A 16,115-nucleotide genomic window follows, 5' to 3' on the forward strand; every position below is an offset into this window, starting at 1 on the left:
TAGCCAAGGTGGTTTCTCCCGGGGAAAGCCCCAGCCAGGGCTCAGCTTGTCCCACAAGCCTGGGGGCAGGGGTGCTGAGGGGGGAGCATCCCGCTGCCTGCGGGACAGCCCAGGAAGGATGCGGTCGGCTCGGCACACTCAGCACCGCGCAGCTGAAGGACACCAGGGCTTTGGGCACGTTGTTGCAGCTTTATTGAGCCCCAGTCCTTCAGCCAAGGCAAGCTGCAGCTCTGCCGGGCTCACGGCCAGCAGCAGCGCAGTGCTCGCAGGAGGCCTCTTGGTCTTTGCTGCACGCAAGGACTCCTCAGAATGGAGGTTGTCCGAACTGCCAGGGAGCTGACAGAGATGTCCCAGTCTTTCTCCAAGGGCTGAAGTGCTGTGAGGGAAAGAAACAGAGCCCAGATCAAACCCCCCGTCTGCAGAGAGCCTCTGGATTCCCGACAGACCTCGCTCCCCACTCACCGCTCAGGATGTCAGCCTGACTGTCCGTGGTCTGCTCCCTCAGGCGCCGTGTGATGAGTCCTGGGCACAGAGCTCCATTAGCCCCTGCTCCCCAGCCTGCTCCCAGCAGCAGGGCCCCCAGTCCTCCCCTCCTCCCCCTCAGCAGGGCTGAGCCCAGGAGCCCCCAGAAGCTCAGGGCAGTGGGACTGAGCAAGGCGGCCACCAAGCCCCGCTGCGTGGGCAGGGCTGGCAGAGGGAGGCAAGGCCCTGCCCGGGGTGGCTGGGCACTGGTGGGGCAGCCCCAGGACTGCCCCTCGTTGCTGGGGCAGCAGTGGCACAGGGGCCAGGCTGCCCCCAGAGGCACTGCAGGGGCTGGCACTCACCGATGAACCTGACGGCCGCCAGGCGCACGTTGGCCTGAGGGTCCTGCAGGTAGGGCAGGCTCTGGTGGATGAACTCTTCAGCCCTGTTCCTGCTGTTCTGCAGCTGCAGAGAGAACAAGGCATGTCTCTGCAGGGCTGTCACTGGGGCAGTTGGCTGGAGCAGTGCCTCCCGTCAGCACCCCCTGGGACGCAGAGGCCTCCCCTCCTGCTGGCTCCAGGGAAGGGACAGGGGCCAGCAGAAGAGCCCCTGGGGCTCTGTTCTTGAGGGCAGCAAGAGGGATGCAGCTCCAGGCTCTGCCCAGCTGCAGAGCCCCCAGCCCAGACATGGCATGGGGGCAGCCCTCCCCCAGCCCAGGCCCCTCAGCTTGTCCTTACCAAGCACGCTCCAAGCTCCCACAGCCGCTCTCTCTGCAGCAGGTGCTTGAGCGTCTTCCACTTCAGCAGCTCGGCGGCAGCAAGAAGGGCTTCCCTGGAGGCCTGCAGGACAGCAGGAGCTGAGAGATGGCCCGGGGGCCTGGGCAAGGAGACATCTTGGCTCTGTTCCTGGGGGATCCTGCCTTTAGGGAGCTGGGACATGCCCTAGCCCAAATGTCTGGGAGCCTTTTGGGGACAGCCCTGGGGGACAGGCATGGAGGCTCAAAGGCCTGGCCTCTGACACAGCCTGTGGGGATGCCCCTGCTCAGGCCGTGGTGGTCACGGGCTGCTGCCGAGCCCTGCAGGAGCAGGCAGGGCAGGTGTTGCCCAGGGCCGTGCCAGCTTCTCCGGCCCTGCTGGCGCTGGCTCCGCACGGACCTTCCCCCGGGCTGTGCTGGGGGAGCGCTGCCCGCTGCCAGCAGCCCCTGCCCCGATGCCCAGGAGCCCTGGGGGGTGTCAGCTCAGCCCTCTGTGTGTCAGGGCTCAGCCTTCAGCGCTGTACCTTGGCCACGCTGGGGACCTGGTCGCTCATGCGGAAGAGGAGAGGCACCAGTGCCCACCACACCTCCTTCCTCATCCTCTTCTCATCCCTGCCCACCACCAACTGCAGCAGCTCCGTCAGCATGCGGATGGACAGCTCTCGCAGCTCGCTGCACTCCTGGCAGGAAGCAGGAAAAGGGAGCTTTGCAAACAGCAGCTCCCTGCCCACAGTGAAGAGGGCCGTCATCATGGCTGCGGGGAGGGCAGCGGCTCCGGCCTCACATCCCAGAAGAAGGAGCACTGGGCTGCACGGCCCAGAAGCCATCCCAGGAGAGCCCAGGGGAGTGGAGCTGGCTCCAAGTGCTGCTCGCAGGGCTGGGCTGCAGGGCAGCTGTCATTGCCCAGCACCCATCTGAGGGGCTCAGGCTCCACCTCAGCCTTACCGAGTCAAAGAGGGGCAGGAGCCTCCCCACAAGCTGCACAGCGATGAAGCTGGCCTTGGTCTTCTTCAGCTGAGGCAGAACGTTTTGCAAGGCCAGCAGGATCTTCATCTGGGCGTCTTCGCTGCCAACTTGCAGGATCTTCATCATGCCCAGCAGGAAGAGTTCAATGTTTCTGGCCTGGAGAGAGAAGAGAATGTCCATTGGGTGAAGAGGGCCATGCCTGAAAAGCTCCTCAGGCAGCCACCCCAGGCCCCACCGTGGCAGGGAGGGTGTTTGGAGCAGTCACCCCACATTGGGAGTGCCAGGCCAGGCCAAGCCACTGCTTTCCACACAGCCCCAGCCCCCGTTTGCCGACAGGGCTGCCCCTGACACCGCCCTGCTCACCATCTCGGCTCTCTGCGACAGCCCGACGAGCCCTTCCAGCAGCAGCCTGGCCGTCCTCACGTTTGGACAGCCCTGATGGCTCTCGACAGAGTCGGGCTCCTCAGCCAACTCCTCCCACTCAGCCTTCCTGGAGGACGACTGCAGGAGCAAACAGAGCCGTGAGGGGCCGGCAGAGCCTGCAGGGCTGGTGGGAGGGGACCAGGGCCTTTAGTGGTCACTCACAGCCATGGGCTGGGTGCGGGGGCCTTCTGCGGAGCAGCGGAAGCACTGTCTGCGCAGCAGGTTGGCAAAGTCCTCCAAGATCTTGGCCAGCGTCTCCGGCATGGAGGACATCAGCTCCCACAGCTCCGGCGCAGTGCTGGAAGGCAGAGCGCTGTCAGCAGGGCTGCCTCAGCCCCAGGGCTGTGGCCTGGAGCAGCCCCCCAGAACCTGCCCCTTGGAGCCCTGGCTGCGCGTCCCCGGGGGCCCTGCCCGCGCGGGCAGGACGGGGCTGAGGGCGTGTTCCCCGTGGGGCTGGAGCACCGGGCTGGCTCTGGGCTGGCTGGGCCAGCTTTGGCTGCTGTGAAGCCAGCCCAGCCAGCAGGGCTGGAAAGTGTGGGGGGATGGAGGGCCTGACTCTGCAGGCTGTCCTGCAGCATTCCTTGGCTCTGGCAGCCAGAGAGTCTCGGGGTCCCTCTCCCCACAGGGAACAAGCCCACCCTCAAGGCCGTCAGGGCCAGTACCTGTCTCCTTGAAGAGCCGCCTTACACAGGAGGATGACCACTGTGGTGGGGTACAGGTTGGTCATCAGGCGAAGCAGTGACTCCGCTTTCTCCCACGCCGCCTGTGTGCTGCAGTATGGCAGGCTCTCAAGGATGCAGCTGACTATCTTGGGCGCCTGCAGGGGATACAGGTGAGGATGGCACTGCCCCCAGAGTGCAGCCATGTGCTCAGTTGCCCTTCCCATTCCTCTCTGCTGCCTTGAGGTGGCTTGGGGGGGCCCAAGTCCCCTGTGCTCGGGAGGGAGGGATGCAGGGAGGAACAAGGCCCAAGAGGGCTGAAGGGCACAACAATGCAGCCACAGGCCACTTACATCTGTCAGCCAGACGTCCGGGTCCTCCAAGGCCACCTCCAGCAGGCTGCTGGGCACCTGCTGGTCGAGGATGCTGGCATCTCCCATGGCCTCGATGGCCACGAGGATGACGTCTGTCCTCTCGTGGGACCACAGGTATTTTCCAAAGGCCTATGGCAGCAAGGAAGGAAGACATGTCACGCTGAGTGCCCTGACGGTGCTGCTTGGCTGAGCAGCTCGAGGGGCCCTGGCCGGACGTGCCCACCACTGCTGACAGCAGTGCCCACAGCAAAGCTGGCAGCAGTGCCTGCAGTCCCTGCATGGCAGAAGATGAGCAGAGAGGGCCCTCCTGCTGGGGGAGGAGGGCTCATGGCCACAGGCTGCTGGCCCCACCAAGAACCAGGGACTTGCTGGTGGCCAGGAGCACTGGAGCTCCTGCTGGGGCTGAAGCTGCTGCTGGGACACTGGAGTGCAGCCCTCGTGCTGTCCCTGCTCAAGGACGGCGGGAACCCTCTCCCCAGGGAGCTGAAGGCACGCCAGCCTCACTGCTGCGGGGTCCTTTGGCTCCCACCAGTGCCCTGCTGGTGCCACAGACAGGAGTCCCAGCAAGGGCACAGCTCCTTACCTTGGCACAGTCCCTGGCGCTCAGAGAACACAGCGCGGAGGTGGTCACGGCTTCCCGGTGGACTTGGTCTGCTCTGTCCTTTAGCCTGGATTCAACTAAACACCGGGGCAAACACACAAGAGTCAGGAAGGCAGAGCAGCTTTGCCAGCAAGCTCACCAAACTGCCCTGGCATCTGCTGGCAAGGGGGCAGGACAGGAGCAGTCCAGGATTTCGGGAGGGCATCAGGAACAGCTTCTTGCTATAGGCACTGGAGGGACCAGCCAGGGTGGGGGATCTGCTCTTCCCCACCAGGGAAGACGTGGCTTTGGGACAGGGAAGTCAAGAGGAACTTTGGCTGTAGGGCCCACAAACCAGCGGGCTGCAAGATCCTGAAAGGAAGGGGAGGAAGGAGATCAGTAGCAAACAGATGCTGGCCTTGAGCAGAGCACTCAGCCTCTGCAGCAAAGTGTCAGCTGGGAAGCTCTGGGAAGCAGTTGGGAGGGGCAAAGGAGGTAAGGAAGTAGAACTCTCAGGAGATGTCTGTGTGCAGAGCGACGAAGGCCAGCACTGTTCTGCCTTTTTTACTTACAGATGAAGTCAGCCAGGGCAAAAAGAGCATGGAAAGCTGCACAGCTTGTCTGTTCCTCGGAGAACCGGAAAAGGATGAGACGCCCCAGCAGCTTTCCTAGGAGCGGGAGCTGGATCTCCCCAGAGCAGACAGGTCCAGCAGTGCCTCTTCTGACGTTGGCATGGGCCTGGATGAGGGAGGCATGAGCAGAAGGGCTGAGGGCACAAAGGTGGTGCCACAGCCCCCCAGCCGAGAGTCTGCCCAGGGCTGGATTGCTGGAGAGTGCAGGCTTTGCAGAGCCCTGCGTCCCCGTCTCTCCGAGCAGCCATGTGGGCAGCAGCCCTGGCATGGAGAGCAGCAGGGATGGGGGCATGGCCTGGCTGGAGGGGGCCTGGTCCTTACCTGCAGAGTGGAATAGTCGGACAGCACACGGGTCAGCACATCGATCCTTGCCATGGCCCTCTCCCTCACAGCCTCTCTCTCGCATCTGGTGAAGTCCAGCAGCAGCTGGGACAAGAGAAGCAGCGGGTGAGCCCTGGGAGCAGACTGCAACACCAGCAGCAGCACAGCTCCACTGCTGGGCCGCACTCGCCCCATCCCTCAAGGCTTCCTCTCCCCTCCAGCAAAGCCTGCAGTGGGGTGTCTGCCCCTGGATTCCCGCCCAGGTCGGGCACAAAGGCCCAGAGCCAACCTCATGGCCAGGCAGGAGGGCAGGTGCCACCCTCTGCAGCCCCTGTGCTCCACAAGAGCCTGGGGCCTGCCCCGGCTTCCCCACAGGAGGTGGGCACCCTCCCTGCAGGGCACTCTGCCTGTTCAGCACTGCTCTGGGCACCACTCAGCCAGCAGTGGGCAAACCCTCCCCTGCAGGCTGAGGAACAGCCCTGGGACCCCCCCCTTTTTGCTTGTGCCAGACCTCCAAGATGCCCTGCAGCTCCTTGCTGACTCGAGAGGCAGGAAAGCTGAGCACCACTGTCCTCAGCATGCTGTCCATGGAGTTGAGGGTCTGCAAGGAACACAGAGAGCAGTGGCAGTCATTCTGCTGTTCCTCCCAGCCCCAGGAGAGCCATCTGAACCCCCCGTGCCACAGGAGGAGGAGGAGGATGCCCACACTTCCCTGGAGAGACATGGGCATAGACAGTCTGCGAGGGCAGAGCAGCCTGTGGCACGGGATGCGGCCAGGCCCACTGGAAGGGGACAGAGGCACGAGGGTGGGAAAGACCCTGCCCTGCCTGGGATCCCTGCTCCTGTGGCACCATGGGGTAGCCAGGGAGCAGGTCAGAGGGGCTGGAGGGCCGTGGAGCTCACCCAGCACTTACCTTCATATAGAGGGCAAGGTCCCCTTTTGGCATTTCCTTCTCTGCAGGCAGCCAGAAGACACTTGAGAAACACGCGCGGAGGAGGCTTTTGGCTTTGCCCTCCAGCGCTGTGTCCACCAAGCTGCAGGGAGAGGGCAGGACACTGGTTGCACATGGGTGCTGGGAGCAGCCCCTCGACAACTGGTGCAGGTGGCATCGGACCTCTGGGCCAGGGGGCCCACGATGGATGGGCAGGTACCTCAATTTCTCCAGAGCCAGCATGGAAAGATGCCGAAGGTCTGTGCACAGCTGGTCCCTTGGCTCTTCTTCCAGCAGCGCCTGCAGAGCACAACCGGGATGGCACCTGCTGGCAGCTACCAGCAGCCAGGGCCTCCAGTCCCTGACCCGCCCAAGCGCTGTCCACACAGGCTGCCTGTGCCAGGGGGCTTTGCTCCCTTCAACACATTGCCCAGAGTGCCCTCACCTTGATGTTCTCTGCCAGCTGGTACATGTCACAGAACAGATCCAGGCCCTGGGTCAGGCCGTGCTTCAAGGCGCTTCTGCACAGCACGGAGATGCTCTGAAGAAATGTGGCCTTGTCTCTCTCCTCCTGCCAGCCAGGGGACAGAGACACAAACAGGGATTGTGAGTGGGCAGACACAGCCAGCGGGACCGCAGCACAGGGGGTGCAGTGCCCTGCAGGAGAAGCAGCCCTGCCCTGCCAGCACCCCTCCAGCAGCCTGGCAGCACAGCCCCTGCCAGCAGACAGCAGCACAGCCGCCCTCCAGCTGGCCGCAGTTACCTTGTTGGGGCTGGTGACAAAGGCCAGGATGGAATCAACAGCTTCCTGCTCCTCCTTGTAGATGGGCAACCAGCTGGCATCTAAGGGGGGAAAGAGCAGGGAGAGCTGCAGAGGGTCCAGTGAGAGGAGGGGACAGAGGATATCTGCCCTCCCCCCAGCTCTCTGCCCACTGCCTTGGCACGGCCTTCCCTTGCAGCTCCTGGCTGGAGGGTGCCCGGCAGAGGAGCTGCCATGCCTGGGAAAGCCCCAGTGCCCCGGGCTGAGGAAGGCAATGGCAGACAGGCAGGAAAGGCCCAGGCTCCCACAGCATGGCTGCCTCCTGCCAGCCCAGCTGGCCCTCGCTGCCCACAGCCCAGAACCCCTCTGCCCTGTCCTTCTTTGGGAGAGGCTGTGCTGGGGCCACGCTCCAGCCCTGAGCAGTCCCAGCTTTCAGGTAACATCATGGCTGACCCCCGGGACCCTCATTGTCAGCTGGCCAGGAAAGTGGGATCCCGGTGTGCTACAGGGTGTGCTGGTGGGCCCCAGCCCTGCCCAGCCCCACAGGGCCCCTCACTCACCAAGCTTGAGGGGCTGCATGGTGGTCACCTCGTAGGAGGATGGAAGCTGCAGACCTGGAGAGCGGCTCTCCTGGGAAGAGCTGTCTTCCATCCAGGCCTGCTTGGGGCAGGCAGGGGGTCTCCTCTCCATCCTGTGAATCAAAGAACACAGGGGAGCCTGCCTACGGAGGGCGTTCGAATGGTGGAGTCGAACACCCTCGGGAGAAATGCCGCGGCCAAATCGCCTCAGGCAAAGTGCCTCAGGCAAAAGGCCTCAGCAAAAGGCCTCAGCCAAAAGGCCAAGGAAAAGTACCGCAGCCAAAAGGCCAAGGCAAAGCACCTCAGCCCAAAGGCCGAGGCAAAGTGCCTCAGTCAAAAGGCCAAGGCAAAGTGCCTCAGCCAAAAGACCAAGGCAAAGTGCCTCAGCCAAAAGACCAAGGCAAAGCACCTCGACCAAAAGGCCAAGGCAAAAGGCCTCAGCCAAAAGGCCAAGGCAAAGTGCCTCAGGCAAAGCGCCTCAGCCAAAAGGCCTCAGCCCAAATGCCTCAGGCAAAAACGCTTCGGCAAAACGCCTCAGCCAAACTCCGCGTTCCCACGGGACCACCAAGGGTCGTGGACAAGATGTGGACTGCAGTCGGGGGTTTCTCGCCAGCGCCGCACTCCTCTCCTGTCCGGTCGCCGTCCTGACGGACACTGACCCACCGTGGGCCACGGCCGCGCTGAGCACACCTGCTGCAGTGGGTGTCACAAAGGGCCCCTCTGTGACACGCTGCCGGCCGCTAGCCACAGGTTCCAGTGCTTGTTGACATGGCACCTGCCCCCAGCAACGGGTCCCAGGGAGCCACCACGCAGGCTGGAACAGGCCGGGTGTCCCTGGGCACACAGGTCAGCCTCAGCCCTTGGCACTCAGCTGCCCTCAGAGTGTCTTCAGGCCCCACTTTGCTCTCATGTCTCCTCGGGACATCTCAAGAAGCTCCATGTTCAGACAGCCCTGCGTGTCCCCAGGATACCCCTTTCCTGTCCCCACACCACAGAGCCTGACCTCAGAGCCCTTCAGTCACATTAAATGCATAACGTTTGCTCAAGCTTAAAAGAAACCATGGCTTTTGTTGCCTCTTCTCTTTCTCCCACTGAGCAGCAAGAGCTTTTCCCCACTCAACAGCTCTTCCAGCACCGAGCCGCTCAGGAGCCCTCCCAAGGCCTTCGCCACACCCCAGGCCCCTGCGCGGCACCCCGAGCTGCCCCAGGGGTGGCTGAGTGACCCTGCCAGGCTGGTGGAGTCCTGGGGGGGCTTAGGGCTGAAGGGGGGAGGATGGCACCCAGGGGGATTCCTTGGATTCACCAAGGAAGGCCTAGACTAAACTACCCCAGGGATCCAGCTGGAAGGGCCAGGCTCCTCAGCACGCTGGGAGCTGTCATCTTCTGGCACAGCCCAGCTGAGTGGTCGCATTGGTCCATCTGAGGGGCCAGGAGCTGTAATCCTGCTGCTCTTGCCTCAGTTCTGTGTCTCTTCTACCAAATCAGACCAAAGAAGCCCCCAGAAGCCCAAAGGGCCCTGGAACAGCCCCTCTCTGACAGCACCAGAGGTGCCCCGGAGCTGCCTGCCAGCCCAGTTGGCCCTCGCTGCCCACAGCCCAGAGCCCCTCTGCCCTGTCCTTCTTTGGGAGAGGCTGTGCTGGGGCTGCGCTCCAGCCCTGAGCAGTCCCAGCTTTCAGGCAACGTCATGGCTGACCCCCGGGACCCCTGTGGGTCGGGAAATACACACATCTCGGGGGGGCAACCCTCACAATAAATAATGCAAGTGGCCGTTGTTTTTCTGCTTTGCTCGATCCCAGAAGTTGCTGCTGCAGCGGGCCCGTGTCTAAAGCTGCTCTTTCCAAGTCTCATAGTCCTGGGGTTCGCCTACAAAGAATTGATGAATTTAAAAAAAAGAAAAGATGTGGCAATGCTGTTCATGAAGCCTTCAGCAGTCACCAAGAGTTCTGTTCTGCAGAGATTTCAACTCTCTCCTAAATTCCACACTCGTGGCTTCAGGCCATGACTTGCCAGAGCAGTCCCAGAGCTGGCCACTGCCCAGAGATGCCCTGGGGCAGCTCAAGGGCCCAAGTGGGACAAGTGGCCCAGGGTGTGTGGGAGCCCTTTGGAGCAGGAGCTGGTGGGCAGGAAGGGCCCAGCTGGGGAGGGGCAGGGAATCCCCCCCTGCAGCCCTGCTGCCCAGGCTGAGGAGGGTCCTCTCCAGCCCAGCAGCACATCGTGTGCCCTTGGGGGCTGCGCTGCCGGGGCTGTTCCCGGGCACTGACTGGGGAATCTCCCGGGGTGCCCCGCGCGAGGCGGGGGCGGGGCGGAGGGCGGGCAGGGGGCGTGGCCGCGCGCTGATTGGCTGCGGCGGGGGTGTCTCAATGCGAAGCGCGCGAAGGGCGCCATCTTTGGCGCGTGGAGGAGACGGGGGCGGCGGCCCCGGCAAAAGCTGCGCTTGGCTGTGTGAGCTGGGGGGGTCTGCGGGGGGAGCGGGGTCTGGGGATCCCCTCGGGGGCTGCGGGGAGCGCGGGTGAGGGTGGAAAGGCTGGAGGGCTCGGGAGGGCTTAGCAGAGGAGTTCAGGGGTTCCCGAGGATATTTTGAGGGGTCCCTGGGGGGTTTCGGTGTCCTGAGGGGACTCGAGGGGGGAGGTTGAAGGTCCCTGAAGGGGTTTGGGAGTCCCTGAGGGAGTTTTGGTTTCTGAGGAGATTGGAGGGTCCCAGGTGGGCTTGGGGGATCTCTGAGGGGGTTTGGGGGTCCTGGGCGGGTTTTACGGGGACGTTTGCAGCAGTTTTTGTGGTGTCTGGGTGGTTCCAGACGGCTTTGAGGCTCCCTTAGAGGGACTGGGGGGATCCCTGAATGGGCTTGGGGGATCCCAGGTGTGTTTTGTGGGTCACTGAGAGGGTTTAGGGAGTCCCGTGGGGGGGGGGGGGGAATGAGGTCTCTTATGGGAGTTGGGAGGTCCTTGAGGAGGTTTCAATGGGTCCTGGGGTGGATTTCTGAGAGGATTTCAGGGGTTTTGAGGGGATTTTGTGGAGTCCCCTAAAGCCCAGCAGTGGGTTCGAGGGGTCCCCCAGCCCCCGGGGGGGGGTACTGGGGATGCTCCCCAAAATCGGAGGGGGGAGATATACTACATCTGGGTGAGGGGATCCCAGTACCCCCAGTATACCCCAATAACCTCCCAGTGACCCTCAGTATAGCCCAGTAACCCCCCAGTGACCACCCAATGTATCCCAGGGAGCACCCAGTAACCCCCAGTATGGCTCAGTAACCTCCCAGTGTCCCCCCCGTGTGTCCTGGTATCCCCCAGTAACTCCCCAGTTCTCTGCCAGTGCCCCCCAGTGTGCCCCAGTTCCCCCCCAGTCCCTCCCAGTGCCCCCTGTTTCCCCCCAGTGTGTCCCAGTATCCCCCAGTAAACACCCAGTGCCCCCCAAAGCCCCCCAACTGTCCCCAGGGTGTCCCCAGATGCCCTTGGCCTTTCTGTGAGCATGGCAGGGAGGGGGAATGTTTTTGGTGTCAGAGGGTCCAGGGGAGGCTCCTGGGGTGAGATGGAGGGTTGGGGACATCAGGGATGGGGTTTGGGGACATTGGGGTGGGGTATGGGGACAGTGGAATTGAGAGGAATTATGGCCATGGAGAGGCCCTGGGGACATTGGAGACACCAGGGGGGTCTCAGAGTGTTCAGGGGGGAATTAGGGACACCAAAAAATCTTGGAAACCCCAGGGAGGTCTCAGGACTCACCTGCTCTTGGTGCTGACCCTCTTCTTTCCCCCTAGACATCATAAACCCCTCCCAAATGTCTCCCAACCCCCATTTTCCTTTTAATCTCCTCCTCCTACAGATCCCTTTGACCTCCCAAGACCCCTTTTAACTCCTCTAAATGCACCCAAAGCACCCCAAAACCCCCAAAATCACCATCCAACCCCTCCCCCTGATTCCCCCAAATCTCCCCCAGCCCCCCCTGAAATACCTCCAACACCCCCCAAAGAGGGATCACCCAGCACCCTGGGACAGGAAGACAGTGGGCTGTACTGGGGGCACTGGGCTGTACTGGGAAGGCACTGGGGGGGCTCAAGTGTCCCACAAAAATGGAGCAGGTGCAGAGAAGAGCAGCGAGGCTGGGGAAGGGAGTGGAGCACAAGTGGTGTGAGGAGAGGCTGAGGGAGCTGGGGGTGTTGAGGCTGGAGAAGAGGAGGCTCAGGGGAGACCTCCTGACTGTCTGCAAGTCCCTGCCAGGAGGTTGGAGCCAGGTGGGGGTGGGGCTGTTCTGCCAGGCAGCAGCAGTAGGATAAGAGGGCTGGGTCTTGAGCTGTGCCAGGGGAGGTTTAGGTTGGATATTGGGAAGCAATTTTTATCTGAGAGAGTAATGAGGCCTTGGAATGGGCTGGGCAGGGAGGGGGTGGAGTCAGCGTCCCTGGAGGTGTTGAAGGTGAGAGTGGATGTGGCCTCAGTGCCATGGTCTGGGAAGCACAGCGGGGTTGGATCAAGGGTTGGACTTGATGATCTCGGAGGTCTTTTCCAACGTGGCTGATTCTGTGATTCTGTGATTGCCATTCCTATGGCAGCACATGCTTGAGGCTCTATCCCCAGGGTGACAGAGATGTCTGTCCATATCTATCTCCAAGGTCAGTCTGTAAATGTGTGGTGTTAGCAAAGCAGGCTAAGTTGTGGGCTGGTTGTGGAAGGAGAAAGAAGCCCAGAGCCCAGTGCAAGCAGGCAGCCCTCAGCTTACACATGATGTCCCCTCCCTGCAGGTTCCTGTCCTTGAGCCCAGGCCCTGAGGTGAGGCTGAGAAGTGGCGCGGAGGTGAGGCCAGAGCTGTCCCTGAGGTGAGGCTGAGAATAAGTGCAAGGCAGAGGTGCTGCTGAGGAAGGAGAGCCCCGTGGTGGGGAAGAGGCAAAGGTGCCCATCCCTGAGAAGGTGCTGTGTCCATCCCCTGTGTGCCAGGAGAGCTGGGGCTTTGCTGCAGAGCTGTGGGCGCTGATTTGAGCGGCTGCAAGTGCTGAGATGGTGGGCACCCAGGAACACAAACTGTGCCTGGCCACGGAGCCTGCAAGGAGGAGCAGAGACAGCGGTGGCAGTGTGGGGGTCCAGGTTGTCCCTGTGCCTTCCCCTGCAGTCCCTGTCTGTCCCTGCTGGGCCCCTGTCCATCCCCATCAGGTCCCTGCCCGTCCCCCCCGGGCTGAGCTCCCCCCAGGAAGTGCCGTGGAGCTGAAGGTGCTGCCATCCCCCCCCTGCAGCCGCTGCCCCAGCCAAGGGAGCAGCAAAGGCAGGGCCAGGAGCAGAGGCAGCAGCAGGGGAGCCCTGGGGGGGCCGGGAAGCTCTTGTGTGGGTCAGGAAAGAGGCGCTGGGCACGAGGCCGGGGCTGTGCTGAGCAGGCCCAGCCCTCACATCCCCCCAGCCAACGCCGGCTGCCCGGGGGGCTTGGGAGGGACCCCCATCCCGTGTGCCCCACACTGAGCTGGCAGAGAGAGAGCCAAGGGACAGGGCCACGGGCAGGGCCCCGGGTGAGGGACAGGCAGGGCCATTGCAGGGCCACGGTGAGGGCACAGCCTGTGGCAGCAGAGCTGCCCAGGGCCGGGGGCAGCCGGGGGTGTTAGTACCAGGCAGTGGTGGGGCCGAGCAGAGCACGAGGCCTCTTGCAGACCCCTGGAGCAGCCTCCCACTTGCCAGCCCTGCCCTGGTGGGGTGACACTGTCCCCTCCCTACAGGACACTCCCCCAGAAATCTTTTGGGGGGCCCTTTTGTGTCTATTGCTGGTTGCTGATTCCTGCAGGGGACCTGAGGGAGCCTCTGCAATCCCATCTGTGGGGCACAATCTCCTCTGCAGAGCTTGACTCACTGCAGACTTTGCAGGGAAATCTGTGCTGGCAGCTGCATCCTGAGCCCGAGGGCAGTTTGTATCCCTGAGTGCTGGTCCATCCTGGGGACCCAAGGGATCCTCTGCCCTTCCATCCATGCAGCAGGAGTCACCCTCCTGCCCTTGACTCCCCGCAGAGGAACAAGTGCCATCTCTCTGTCTGGGAGAAGCCAGATGGTGCCCCCGGGCCATCAGAAGTGGTGCTGAAACCTCTTTCAGCCCAGCCCTGGGTGCAGTTTTCTCATCCCCTCACCGAGTGCCCGCTCCCCCAGCCAGCACTGACCAACGAGGGCGTTTGGCACACTTGGTTTGGTGGTTTGGAGAAACAGCCCCGGACTGGCAGAGGGCCAGATAACCTCAAGGAACAACCCTGGTGAGTTTTAAGTGACACTACATTTAATACAGCAACTCAATCAAGTGCTCATGAAGTGACCTCACTCTCCTCATCCTCCCAATTAAACACCTTTTTTTTTGGGTTGAATCTTCATATTTTGTGTATTTTTTCGCTTAAATTTAACTTTCTGTAGTTTGTGAGGAGGTTCATCTCGCTATTTCTAAGAAGTTTTTTACCTGAATCATGTTGGTTTGGGATTTCTGGGCTGAATCTTGGTGTTTTGGAGGTTTTTATGGACACAGGATGCCCCGTGAGCTCTAGAGATGGACTTGGGTAGGAGGAACCCCCAAACCAACGCACTCAGCCCTTGTTTTCCCCCCATCAGGATTTGTCCTTCCCAAAGCTTGGGCGGATGGAGGAGGAGGCTGCGAGGAAGAGGAAGATGCCTTGGGCCCCCCAGGCAGGTGAGGAGGAAGTCAGTGGCCCTTTGGGCGGGTGTTGTGCTGGCTCTGTCAGCCGAGCATGGCCCCGGCTGCAGGACAACCCCGCTGCCGCCGCCGTCCTGCCGGGGCCGGAGTTGGGGGGATGTCCTTGGCCTTCCCTGTGGGCCGGAGGCAAATCCCCTCCCTGTCCTTCTTGCTTCCTGCCCCAGGCCCTGAGCTGAGGACGGAGAGCCCGGAGGACAAATCCCCCCGTGAGACCCTGGTGGGAGAGGCCGTTTTGAAGGGCTCCACGGGGCAGGAAGGCAGCGGGGAGGAAAAGGGCCGGAGATTCCCCCTCAGGAGGGGCTCCAAAGCCATCCCAGGGTGCTCTGAGGAGGAAAGAGCCAGCCTGTGCCAGGAAGGCAGCTGGAGCTTGAGCCAGAGCTGTGAGCTGGTGGTCCCTGATCAGCCTCCCAGCAGGGAGAAGCCCTTCAGGTGCTTGGAATGTGGGAAGAGCTTCAGCAGGAGCACCACCCTCCTCACTCACCAGCACATCCACACTGGGGCACGTCCCTACTCATGTGGGGAATGCGGGAAGAGCTTCAATGACAGGTCCACTCTGATCCGACACCAGCGCATCCACAGTGGGGAACGGCCCTACACGTGTGGGAAATGTGGGAAGAGCTTCAGGAACAGCTCCCACCTCCTCAGCCACCAGCACATCCACACTGGGGAACGACCCTACTCATGTGGGAAATGTGGGAAGAGCTTTAGTCAGAGCTCCACACTCTGCACCCACCAGCGCATCCACACTGGGGAACGGCCCTACACATGTGGGGAATGTGGGAAGAGCTTCAGGGACAGCTCCAGCCTTCGCACCCACCAGTGCATCCACACTGGAGAACAGCTCTACAAGTGCTTGGAATGTGGGAAGAGGTTTCAGACCAGCTCACATCTCCTCAGGCATGAACGGACACACACGGATGAGAGGCCCTTCCGCTGCACCGACTGCGGGAAGGGCTTCAAGCACAACTCCACCCTCGTCACCCACCGGCGCATCCACACCGGGGAGAGGCCCTACAAGTGTGGGGAGTGTGGGAAGAGCTTCAGTGACAGCTCTGCCTTGACCAAACACCAAAGGACCCACCAGTAAGGGAAGCCCTACCAGTGCCCCGACTGCGGGAAGAGCTTCGGCCGCTGCTTCTACCCCAAATGAAACCCCTGATGTTGAGGCAACCCCTGAAGTCCAGTGACTGTCAGTCCATCCCTTTCCATCAGAAAGGACCAGTCCCCTTTCAGAGGGGCAGCTTCTTCCAACAGAACCTTTCTTGGGAGGTGAGTGGAGATTCCTGCCTTGGCTGGGGACCCCCCAAGGTCACTGCTGGAGGTTGAGAGCAGAGATCTCCCCATGAGTGTTGGTCTGGGGGAGTTCCATCCATCTCCTATTAAGAATTATTGCTTTTGTGTCAGCTTGAGTAGAATTACTTCAACAATTGCTTTAGTGTAGAGCACTGTCCTATCTTATCCTGTACTCCTGGTAGTTTTAGTGTTTCTCTTGTGCAGTAAATAATTCTGATGAAGGTCTTTTGTCTGATTATTTGGAACCCTAAATAATTCATTGCTATTTAGAGGTCTGATTTGCCATCATTAAAGCCTGTGGGACAAACGTGTTTCAGTTACACCTCTGTAATTCCTCTAAACTTAAAATATTTGCAAGATTCAAGGCTGAGATTGGATCCAGGAGCCCCCAGCACCCCACAGTAAATTGGGAGCTCAGGGGAACCACCCCATTTTTCAAAACCTGGTGCCCAAAGACCCCCATGGGACCTTTGGAGCCCCCACACTACTGCCCCCTTTTCCACCCTCTCCCTGTTCCTCTCACTTTTTCATGGTCCCCTCAACCCGCAACCCTTCCAGGATCATCCTGGGGGTCCCAACCCCCACTTTTCCCCTCCTCTCCCACCCCTCCCACATCAACCCCCCACTCCCCAGCCCCCTCATGCTCAGTTTGGGGGTCCCACCCTCCCCTTTCCCCACTCTTCTGACCTCTCACACCCATTTCCCATCATCCTCTGCCCCT

The 16,115-nt window shown here is 61.6% G+C and overlaps 2 protein-coding genes across 3 annotated transcripts; one reads left to right on the forward strand and one right to left on the reverse strand.

Annotated features, from left to right (window-relative positions):
* Positions 1 to 191: 191 nt before the first annotated feature.
* On the reverse strand, positions 192 to 8,107 carry LOC116781548. 2 transcript variants are annotated; one of them, XM_032677209.1, is made up of 20 exons: positions 7,743 to 8,107; positions 7,424 to 7,688; positions 6,867 to 6,946; positions 6,549 to 6,674; positions 6,324 to 6,403; positions 6,086 to 6,206; positions 5,683 to 5,772; positions 5,172 to 5,276; positions 4,791 to 4,956; positions 4,222 to 4,316; positions 3,618 to 3,767; positions 3,268 to 3,422; positions 2,768 to 2,903; positions 2,546 to 2,683; positions 2,162 to 2,338; positions 1,741 to 1,896; positions 1,200 to 1,301; positions 825 to 927; positions 463 to 522; positions 192 to 376 (listed from the first exon to the last, which is right to left on the reverse strand). In XM_032677209.1, the coding sequence occupies exons 2-20, from the start codon at positions 7,551 to 7,553 to the stop codon at positions 240 to 242; spliced, it is 2,307 nt and encodes a 768-aa protein (XP_032533100.1). In that variant the 5' UTR covers positions 7,554 to 7,688; positions 7,743 to 8,107; the 3' UTR covers positions 192 to 239. The 2 variants fall into 2 exon arrangements, with proteins under 2 accessions (XP_032533100.1, XP_032533099.1); XM_032677208.1 differs by having other exon boundaries at positions 3,268 to 3,449.
* A 102-nt stretch (positions 8,108 to 8,209) lies between these two features.
* LOC116781543 (zinc finger protein 239-like) lies at positions 8,210 to 15,616 on the forward strand. The gene is made up of 4 exons (XM_032677204.1): positions 8,210 to 8,287; positions 13,417 to 13,652; positions 14,396 to 15,279; positions 15,436 to 15,616. The coding sequence occupies exons 1-3, from the start codon at positions 8,210 to 8,212 to the stop codon at positions 15,186 to 15,188; spliced, it is 1,107 nt and encodes a 368-aa protein (XP_032533095.1). The 3' UTR covers positions 15,189 to 15,279; positions 15,436 to 15,616.
* The last annotated feature ends 499 nt before the right edge of the window (positions 15,617 to 16,115 follow it).

This window comes from Chiroxiphia lanceolata (assembly GCF_009829145.1).
Source record: "Chiroxiphia lanceolata isolate bChiLan1 chromosome W unlocalized genomic scaffold, bChiLan1.pri scaffold_57_arrow_ctg1, whole genome shotgun sequence".
NCBI lineage: Eukaryota > Metazoa > Chordata > Aves > Passeriformes > Pipridae > Chiroxiphia > Chiroxiphia lanceolata.

What these genes read in the sequence shown, in the direction of transcription:
- LOC116781548 (XM_032677208.1), bottom strand. Translation starts at nt 7,553, where the DNA reads ATGGAGAGGAGACCCCCTGCCTGCCCCAAGCAGGCCTGGATGGAAGAC. An exon ending in TGCCCTGGCTGACTTCATCT is followed by an intron (nt 4,317 to 4,790) that starts GTAAGTAAAAAA and finishes CCCGGTGTTTAG; the next exon opens with TTGAATCCAGGCTAAAGGAC. An exon ending in CCCGCACCCAGCCCATGGCT is followed by an intron (nt 2,684 to 2,767) that starts GTGAGTGACCAC and finishes TTGCTCCTGCAG; the next exon opens with TCGTCCTCCAGGAAGGCTGA.
- LOC116781543 (XM_032677204.1), top strand. Translation starts at nt 8,210, where the DNA reads ATGGCACCTGCCCCCAGCAACGGGTCCCAGGGAGCCACCACGCAGGCT. An exon ending in GGGTGTCCCTGGGCACACAG is followed by an intron (nt 8,288 to 13,416) that starts GTCAGCCTCAGC and finishes GACTCCCCGCAG; the next exon opens with AGGAACAAGTGCCATCTCTC. An exon ending in AACCTCAAGGAACAACCCTG is followed by an intron (nt 13,653 to 14,395) that starts GTGAGTTTTAAG and finishes ATTCCCCCTCAG; the next exon opens with GAGGGGCTCCAAAGCCATCC.